A 10,815-nucleotide genomic window follows, 5' to 3' on the forward strand; every position below is an offset into this window, starting at 1 on the left:
CTCGGATACGTATGAGTGATATAAATCACCAATAACGACTTTATGGGGAGGGATGCTTTCTGTGGGTATCGATTCTCCCCAAGATTTGGAGGAGGATGAGGAGGATGGGGCGGAGGAGGAGGAGGAGATCTATAGAGAATCGAGTGAGAAACCCGTCCACATTTTGGGTTCAGTGGCCGGAGCTCGGCTCGAAGCTCTCTCGGGGCTTCGATTTGCATTTTATGGCCATCTATCGCCTTCGATTGCTGCGCGGCGCTTTTCGTCTTGGCTCAAGTTCAATGTCGAAGTCAAGCGATTTAGCGGCCAAATGTTAATCAATCTATTTAGCCGACATTTAACTTTCACATGCGTAAAATTTAATAATACGCCAGAGCGCCTGATTTCTACTTGAAAAGTATCAAATTGTACAAATTGTGTAATATATGTGATGAGTTTTCTGCACCAAACACAAATTTTAACTGCAAATTTTCATTTGATTTCCGCAAATGTAGTTTAACGACAGTAACAAAAAAAGATATCAACATTTAATAAGGTTAGCTGAAATTCATATTAATATACAGAGACAAAAAAGCTAATTAGAGTAATATATATGTAGCTGAAAAAATTCTACAAATATTGTTTAAGCTAGAAATAAATAAAAACTATCCTAAAAGCTTAAAGACCCCATAAAACGCATTAAAAGCAATCAAGAAAGCCTTTATGTGAAATTAAATGATTCATTCATATAGAGCCCCATCCATTATAATCTCCAGATCTTAAAAGGCACAGCGGAGGAGGTTCAGGGACGCACAGAATTAACATATACTCTATACTCACGTCATTGAACTCGCTCTTGAAGGGTCCATGGGATTGGATGAGCTTGAAGAAGCTCTGCAGGCGCTTCGATTTGTGGGGCAGGACTGGCTGGGCATAGGCCAGACAGTACTGGCCGCGGATTATCGAGTCCTCTTGACCCTGATCCTGATCCTGGTTGTTATCCTCTTCCTGATTCGCCTTCATCCGCTGCTGAATGCCCAGGCACTGATCAAAGTCGCCGGGCTGATTGATGTTGCCATTCAAAATGCCAGAGTTTAACTTGCCACTAGCATCGTGCACTGGAAAATAAAAGGGAATACAAATTAGAAATATAGTAATAATGGATGGTATAAAGTTATTTGATTATTTATTTTACTCAATCTACACTTTTCTGAATTGTAATTTCACTATTTCCGTAGCTTTCTAATCGTTTTAATTATTATTGTTCCTCGTTAATACTTTAATCTCAATTTCATTCGTTTAGTTGATGAAATGAGTAATCTGATGTTCTTTTCAAAAAATTAAAGTTAGTCGGAATAAACATGATTATAAGACTTTCTTGAGAGCTTCGAACGTTAAATGAAAACAATTAAAGGTAGAGCTATAGCAACGCTTTTACTTTAATAAGAATTATATTTAATATGAAGATATTTGTAATATCTAATTGTTAGTTACAACTATTTAAAAGTTAGGGAGCTAATCCACCTCCTCAGTTACCCTTTTCACATAGCATACAATTTAGATCAAAATATTTAAGAATAGTTATAACAAAAGGAGCTATTAGTTAACATTTTAATCAAGAATTAGATATTTGTATTGATATATATTCTTAAAATTGTGATCCATTCACGTTTCGCTTTCGGGTCTCCCCGTTTGAAGGTGTGTGCCCCAGGTGTGTGTGTGTGTGTGTGTGGGGCGGCGGGGTGGTGACCTTGACTGTGATCGCAACTCGTTTTGTGTCTCGTTCTGATTCTGAGCCGCAGTCGACGTTGCGGTCTTTTGTGTCAAGTTCGCGTGGAATCACTGCCTTTTGCAATCGCTATTTTCGCTCGATGTTTGCAATTTTGCTGCTCTTGGCAAGAAAAAAATTCACCAGATGCAATTGGCAATGCCACAACCATGTGTGTGTGTGCGAGTGTGTGTGCGAATGTGGGTAAAGTTCGACGGTTGGCCTTCACTTTGGCGCACACACAGCTGCAATTGTACAGTGTCGGACATAATAGCAAGTGTTTTACATTACTTGAGATATATGAGATTTCATATTTCCTACTTCTAAAATACATATATCTTTTAATTTTGCAAGATTTTCATATATTTTATAAGATGTTTGAATAGATTATTATTATACATTTTTTAATGTTTTTTTGTATTCCAATTTTAGAAATGAATTTCTTGTTATTTTAAAATCCGCAGAATCATTAAAATATGTACTTTTCAAATAATATTTTTAAGGTTTTACAATGTCACTTTAATTGCTCTTTAAGTATTAATTTTTACAAGTACTCTTTACCTACTTTTACTATTGCTTCGAATGGATTTACTTCAGATATTAAGCTTTTAAAAATATAGAATTACGTTGTAAATATTTAAAGTAAAGTTTGCAATAGTAAATGAATTTGCATCTACTATTTTGAGCGCAACTGTTACGATTTTAAGGCACCGATGACTTTGGGGTCTTTCGATTTATGTCGACTCGTCTGGCGGTCATACTGCTCGCCGGCAGAGGCCAGTTGGCAATGACTCGAATTCGAGCTGAACGTCCCCCGACTGGTTCTAAGTATCCGAGCACTGAGCCAATGAGCCAATGAGCCAATGAGCCAGGTATCCATCCAGTAGGTCCAAGACCAACTATTATTATCCACTTGCAGAACTAGAACCGGCGATGCCGCCTTCTTTTTGCAGCCACTCTGCTCTTCTGTCCAATTTGTTTACTGTCACGGCACGACCTTGACGAAAACCCCCTCCCGGTGCTATTTTTTGCTTAGTTTTGGTTTGTTTTAATTTGTTTTCTGTTTGTTTGTTGTACTCACTTCGCAGTGCCCACAAATCAAAGTTGTCCAAGGCGTCCAGATATTGGCGCATCTGTCGGCGGCACAGCGAAGAGGCATCCGGATTTCTGGCCGGGTCGAAGGGCTGGGTTATGGCCAGAAAGCGTCTGCCAATGTTGTACAGATAGACTGGAATTAAAAAATATATATAAAAAACATTGCATTACATAATTATAATTTATTGAATTATAAATGTGAAATATCAAAACCATTTACTGGGTTCAATTTTCAATTGGCATTTAAATAAATTACAGTGCTGAGCGTGTAACCCCCTCATTTAACACCGTATCATATAGCCCCAATTTGGACAATACTTTATTGGCTATAACATAATAGTGGCCATTTCCACCGAATGCTGCACTTTTCAAATAATTGCATTATATCGGAAAATCATAGCAAAACTTATAAAAAGGAAGTTGCCATATGATATGCTTGATTTTCAATGGAAAATCAAATTATTTAACTGGCCTAAAGCCATACAGCATTTGTGGCTAATACCTAGTGATTCACTTGCAAGCCGCCAAAAGGCAAAAAAAGCTTTTGAGTCGTAGACAAAATTTGAGGTATTTACAAGCAAACGCTAACCCGTGATCAGCAAATATTAACAGAGATCGGTAATCAATGAAGTGTATCAAATATCATATCATAAGTCATTAAGTCACCAAAGAAAATTACTTAAAATTAAAGCTTCTGGTTATCAATAGAGATTAATTTTTATGATGCCTAAAAATTTATTCGAAATTCCAGGATATTATGAAGTTGAAGAGAGAGAGAGAGAAAATTCATTTTTTAAATTGTATGGTATTTATAAGTTTAATCATAAACTATGTATAAATCGAAATCATTTCCTGTGGAAAATTAATCTTTTGAAAATACTTATCAATGGTCAATTATAATTTAAAGATTATATTATATTATTTTTTGATTTTAAATTGAGCAAGCGGCTACCCCGCTGATTTAAGTCTTAAATTAACGGATCTTAGAAGAGATGAACTTGAAGATTGTCTCTGATTGGTCTAATCAGATGTAAACAAAGGACGGCCATTAATGATTTTAAAGTCCTAACGGATCTTAGAAGAGAAGAGCTTGAAGATTGTCTCTGATTGGTCTAATCAGATGTAAACAAAGGACGGCCATTAGGATTTGGAATGCTGAAAAGCTCCGTTATAGTTTGGCGTTATCTCAATACCCTTGCCGTGTAAATCACTTTTGCTGCTGGATTGCTGCCATCTCTTTCCGATTCTGTTCGCCTGGTATTCCAAAAGCGTGAAATTGTGAAATTTAAGAATCAATCCGATTAAAAAAAGCCAGTCGGGGGGGCTATGGAGACATATTATTCTAATGAAAACTGACATAGAACAAATTTCCGAATTAAAATTTATACTTTTGTGGCTTAGGTATAAGTTCTTCAAACTTTAATTTTAAAAAATTAAAAAATGAGTACGCCTAAAAAAAACTAGCATAGAAATGCTTTCCAAATTGAAATTAAAAATAATAAAATATATTACCCTAATATTATTAAATAGAAAACACATATTTTAGGTTTCCTTGAAAAGAAAGCCAATTAGGCAATGATATATATTTCGATTTGCAACCAAAATGGTAATCTATAGGTAATCTATAATAAGCAATAAACATGGTTTTAAAAACTATCAAGAACTTGTAAATATTACAATCAATATTATTGATAGTAATTATTTAAGCCTCTCTCTGTCCTCTCTAAACATTTCTTATAGATACATATGTATCTGTAAGGTATAAATACAAATGCTCTCCAAAATTGGCCAAGGTCAGGCCCCGCGGGGCACGTGGCTGTCGCAGCAAACAGGAAGTGAATGGGTGAGGAGGCTTGGTGCCCGCTGGGGGATTATGAGGCGCCATCCCGACCAAGATGGCGATGCCCGGCAATGCCTGGCAATGTCTGAGAGTTCCAGTTTCAGGCTCGAAAAAGCACCAGAGAAGTCCCCACATGGAGTGGCCACATCATCAGCATGCCGGGAGCGGTGCTTTGCTTCTGATTAACATTTCCATTGTGGCGGCATGCTGGGGGTTTTAGTACTTCTGTCCCTCATTTCAAATGCCGATCTCGTTCACCCGTCGAACATCGATCCATCAGCCAGAGTCTGAGCCGCCTGCATCCGTCTTTCCTTGTGAGGAGGAGCCGGAGGAGGCGGTGGAAAAAAGTGCTAAAATGCGTCAGAGTGCGACGAGATCTGACTACGGAATGCGGCAAACCTGTCGTCATATTCTATATATACTATATACATATATATTTCCATACGTGTGCCCACTAAATTTGGAAAAGCATCGGGTGTGTAGTATCGAGAACTGAGGATTGGGAATTGGGAGTTCTCCGGCTCCCCGATCAATTGTCAGTCGCGGCATGAAGATGTGTGTCCAACCAACAATGGCAGCCGTGCGAAACGAAGCCGCCTCGCTCATTAGCATCGCAAATTATGAAGATCTTGGGACATTGATAGAATGACACAACGGAGTTCTAGAATACATTTTGTAACTGTCGAAATTCCTTGAGCCACTGCCCATTGTTCGGGCTTAAAGTTAGGCGAATTTACGGCTAAAATAGAGTCGAAAGCAAGGCTTAAAACGAATTTATGGCTAAAATAAATACCAAAAGCAAGGTGTTCCCTGATAAATCATACACTAAACTAAGCAGAGATGCTGTTCGTAGCTAGAAATAATAAAAAAGTCACTAATTTAGCAATAAATTCAGGTGTGTTTGGGTCCAAGATGTACCAAGTTCTTCGGGTTTACCCAAAAACCAAAGAGTACTTCGCAATCCTATAAAGGAAGACCCATTAAACTCCATCCACTTATTATGCAAACTCTTTTTAGTAAACCATAAAAAGTGGAAGCGGGATACAGAGACCATTAAATGTTCAGGGAATGGACATTTGATTGCCTTAGAGAAGACTGAGAAAAATATATAAAAACTTTATATAAAATCCCACAGAAAATAACATAAACAAGAATTATGCAAATTATCATAAGTAAGACAAAAATTCATTAATTTCAATTCGGAAAGCGTTCCAATGCTAGTTTTTATAAGCATAATAAATCTGCGTACTCATTTCCAAATTTAAAATTTTTACATATTTTGTCAATTTTCACGATGTAACCCCTTGTAAAATTTTGCAATTTTTGAAAAAATTAAATTTCCGAGAGACAAAGCTAGATCGATTTGTATTTTGATGCTGATCAATAATATATATGGTTTATAGGGTCGGAAATGATTATTAAACCCAGCAGGAGCATAAAATCTTTATATGATATCCTACAGAAAATAACATTAAAAACTTTATATAACTTATTGAAACCGAGAAACAAATGAATTTCCTGCGACACGATGTAATGAAAAGCTAAAGCCATTGCCCCATCAATCAAAGGCAGGCAATAAAATGTACAGAAAATGCACAGTGGTTTGAGGAAATTCAGAAATAAGTAAAATCAAATAAAAACACTCAAGAAGTATGTGTAAACAAAACTATTTAATCTGTGTAAACTATTTAATGCCTTCTTAAGAAATCTATAATCTATAATTTACACATTTTCGACAGCTCTAAATTGAATCAAAAACAGCAGCATCTTAACATGTTTATAAATTGAATTTCAGTGAAAACAATAAACATTTCGATCCCATTGTACCTTGGCCAGATGCCAGATGCTAAGCAGTTGCCAGAAAGTGCTGAGCTGAGTGATTTATGCAAAAACAAGAACCCCATTCCGGAGCAGGCCGGTGGCAATAGCAATGCTGGCCAGCTGCTAGTTGGTAGTAGTAGTTGGTAGTAGCTGGCGGCTTAATTAGCCGAGTGCTTCGTGCTCGTATTTGTACTTGTCTCTGACCCACTTGGGCAACCTGCTAACTCTGAGCACAGAAACCGAAAGCCGAATGGCCAACAGCTGCTGCGAGTCGCGAGTGTTGGCCAATTCCTGGCCCGAAAATCGAAAATTGGAAAATTCGCGCAATCCTTGGCGGTGCTTTTGGATTGGCCAAGAGCGTTCTAGTTATCGAATCGGGTTTTGGTTCGAGAATCGCTTCAACAGTGAATGAAGGGGCCTTAAATGCCATGACTCAAAAAGCTCGGTTCGATTATGAATCGCAATGATGAGAACGCAAAATGCACACGGTCTTGTTTGCCAAAAAATGATTTCATTTTGCCAATTAGAGAAGAGGCGGCTCATCTTTTTAATGTATATATCTACATATATATCTACTTATCTATATATTTTTCTTGATTCATATACAGTTGTGTTTGTATTTACTTAGACTAGCAAACGTTTCAGCAATTCGTTCAGCACTTGTCACTTTGTTCTGGCAAACATTTGGCCAAGCTACTGCAATGCGATCGCGATCGACTTCGGTTATAAGTTTGTTTGCATAGCTTACACTGAGAGCAACAATTAGTTCGATATATTACAATAAACATAAGCAATTAAATTAATTTTAAATTCATTAAAAACTAACACAACCGTACAGGTAAATTAAACATATTATTGGTAATCCCCAAGGTATTTATTTATGGAATTAGGAAGAGTGAAGAGAACTCCAGCTCCGACTTGTCCCACCCTACGTATACGTAATTTCTCCCTCTGTACCGCAAGAGCAGCCAAGTTAAGTCGACTTTAAAGCCAATATTTAGCCAAGCAATTGACAACTTGGCTTAGCTGCTCAGCACCAAGGGGTTAAAGCTTGTTATTCGTTGCCAATTTGCCACCGTTATGCGAGTTCTTGTTATCTCAATGGGGCTAGATATCTCGGGTTCCATTCCATTGGCGGTAACCTCCGCTCGTCGCCTCCATTTAACCATTAGCAATTGGATATCATGAGTCTTTTTCTTTATACACTTCATTTCTGGCAATTGACAATTGACAATTGGCATGGAGTGGATGAGGAGGATGGCGCAGATCAATTACAAACGAAACGAGTCACAAAAAATCAAAAGAAACCAAATACAGAAAATGTAAGCAAAAAACCAAAGCACTTAAAGTCCGGTATGGGCTGGGCCTGGGCAGGAGCGAGTGGTACATCTTCATTGGGCATTAGGTACTTAGAAATGTTTATATTTATACATATAAAATATATATATTTTTGAGTACTCTTGTAAAAGTGTGTTGGCGCAGCGTTGCGAATTTTATGAGCTGCAAAAATTAGCCATGAAAGATGCGATATTCAACGCCAAGCGACTGCAGGAGACTATCTAATAAGTAATAATACTTTTACAGTACTTTATACACAAAACCTGCACAAGAAAACCTTCTTAAATAAAAGCCAAGAGTTCAAAAGAGTTAAGATGAGTTTAAAAAAACCCATGTAATTCCAAACAAATTTTGTGCATTAAACCTGCAATATAAATGGACTAAATGCCATTCGCTTACGTGCAGAGCAGTCAAAAAAAGAAAAAAATGGTAATTAAATCAACGAAAAATTGTCTCGTTTACGTGAGACTTCGCACTTTGCCTTGACGAGGTCTGGATATATATACTTTATATATATATATGAATATGTCTGGGGGTTTTCCCCGAATCATCCTCAACGCCCTAACTTGTACTGCAAATATTGGCACCGGAAAAGAGAATAAAAAGTGCCAACAAGGCCAAACCTTTTAACAAGAATAAGTGCGCAACCAAAAGGCGAGACAGGGGATTAGATAAGCAGATTCAATATAGGTATATATATATATATACAATAGAAAGATCCAACTTCAGGGATGGGCAGCCGGAAGTGAGCCAGAGATGCGTCAGTTCTTGGCTCAAATGGGGTCAAAATGGTCAAAGAAAAGCAAAAAGCAAACATATAATTTAATCAAATATGCCATCCAGCAATTGATTTCATTTGACGCACGCGCCTCTTATGCAACAATCCGCTTTTTCAAGCCAAGTGTCCGAGTGTCGTTAACATTAACCGCCGTACATTATCCATTACACACAACGAGTACAATTGCAGAAATCGCTTTTGGCCGAAATGCCCAAGGCCTCGATGTGGGCGGCGTGAGAAAGTGGCCAACGATCGATCCGAAAGCGAAATTATGATAGTATTAAGCCATCAACAAAAGGGGTATCAAAAGGGGGCTAACACTATTGTTAAGTATATAGGAAATGTAGAGAAAATATAGGGAAAATAAAAGATAAAATAAAAAAGAATATAACATATGTATAGGATTTATTAAAAATACGACCAAACATTATTGTTTTTAATATTTAATTGTTTAGTGATTGTGATATTGATTGCAAATCGAAATGTGTATGACTTGTGACAATCACTTCCAAGAAAACCCCTTTATTTTAGCTATATTATATTTATATTTTTTTATGCAAATTTTTTAGGTAAATCAAAGTTTTTCAAATAGCATAACTTGGCCAAAAATGCGTTAATTTTAGTTCGGAAACCATTTCTGTGCTAGTTTTTAAAGGGTTAACAACTCTGCATATTTAGTTTAAAAATTAAATTTTAAGGGTCGGCAATGACTTTTTCACTGCTTTATAAGCTTCTGACTGAAATTATAATACCCTGCAAAAGGGTATTTATTAGGCAATGACTTTCTGGCTTACTCGAAGCTTAGTGTCCTAATTTCAAAGCAGAGAACTCTCCTGTCTCCCCAAAATTAACCTAAAGAAGTTTCATAGCTTTTTTGCTAAAGTTAAGTAAATTAAATATATATAACACATTTTTTAAACAGAAAATAAACTGGCAAAGTATAAAGCAAATAAATCAATTACAAATTGCACAAATTGTTATGAATAAATCACAATCACAATATTATTTCCTTGAAAAGAAATCTTCATTGTTGAATAAATTAAACAAACAAGAAGTGAACCAAATAATCACTAATTGGTGCACAAAAATGGTAAAAGAATATATAGAAATCGAACAACTTCAGACCCCCAAAGCTCACCCTTTTCGTCCTCCTCAATTTGATCGTCTTCGGGGGCGTTGGCGGCCTCCAGCTGATGGAGCTGGTGGAGCGTAAAGTTTCCGGGCACCGCATGCAGCTCACTGAGATTGGCCGTCTGATACTCCAGGATCGTGGTGGTGGCCTCGTCGGCGAAGAGCTTCAGACTGTAGTTCACCTTGTCCTCGAAGATCGAGGCGATCTTGCTCTCCAGCTTGTCCCCGGCCACATCGCCGGGCTCGGATCCCTGACCCGATCGAGTGAGCAGATTGTCGCCCAGATTACAATTATCCTTCAGGGAGCAGGTGTCCGGCACGGGGACACCGCCACCACCAGCACCACCAGCACCACCATCGAGGGCATCGAGGCAGCTGGAGGCCACGGCGAGGAGGAGCAGCAGAGGGAACAGGATGCTGGCCATGGCCACAGCTTGGAGGGATATTTTTCGATTACTTCCTTCCTCCGCTAACACCCTGGCACATAATCACAGGCAGACACACGTTGAACACGCCAACAAAAAATTAAGCCGACGAAGGATCAATAGGGAAATGTATATATATATCCGATATATAATTAGTTTATTCTGAATATTCCCGAAAAATAAATCGAGGCGGATTGGATCTAGCGACCGCCCAGACGAAGCATTCGACGACAACTGATTGTCCAAATGCCGCCGAGCATGCCAAGACCGCTCAGCCCAGCTAAGCTCCACGGTGGCTCAGCGGTTCGGTGGCTCAGCGGTTCGGTGGTTCTGCGGCTCGGTTCAGCTTGGGATCGGAGCTCGGCGATCGGAGCTCGGCGATCTGCGAGCGAATTTCAAAAGCAAATGCAAGCCGAATTTGTTCAAGCTGGGAAGCCGCTCGATCTACGATCATAGGAGCTGGAGTTTGGTGTTTTGTTTTGAGAACATAGAATGCAGGGGAAAAATGCCAGGTGATCCGATCACCTGCAGCCTCGGGAGTGAATTTTATTCCCAATCTATGGCTCCCACAGTTATCTGATAATTGTTTCACTATCCATATGGTTTTTAGTCGCCATTAAAATCATGCTTAAAGCCAGAGTTA

The 10,815-nt window shown here is 38.3% G+C and overlaps 1 protein-coding gene across 1 annotated transcript in view; it reads right to left on the reverse strand.

Moving 5' to 3' along the window:
* The window catches only part of drd (drop dead), a 60,845-nt gene extending 50,267 nt beyond the window's left edge, over positions 1-10,578 (reverse strand). Inside the window, exons 1-3 of the mRNA XM_086826095.1 lie at positions 9,755-10,578; positions 2,826-2,972; positions 817-1,094 (exon numbers count right to left, since the gene is read on the reverse strand). Coding sequence (XP_086682221.1) covers positions 817-1,094; positions 2,826-2,972; positions 9,755-10,172 — 843 coding nt within the window. The 5' untranslated portion in view covers positions 10,173-10,578. The remainder of the gene's footprint in view (positions 1-816; positions 1,095-2,825; positions 2,973-9,754) is intronic.
* Between the last annotated feature and the right edge of the window lie 237 nt (positions 10,579-10,815).

The sequence above is a fragment of the Drosophila serrata genome, unplaced genomic scaffold, assembly GCF_035046125.1.
Source record: "Drosophila serrata isolate PLE 108 unplaced genomic scaffold, ASM3504612v1 contig_130, whole genome shotgun sequence".
In the NCBI taxonomy this organism is placed as follows: Eukaryota; Metazoa; Arthropoda; class Insecta; order Diptera; family Drosophilidae; genus Drosophila; species Drosophila serrata.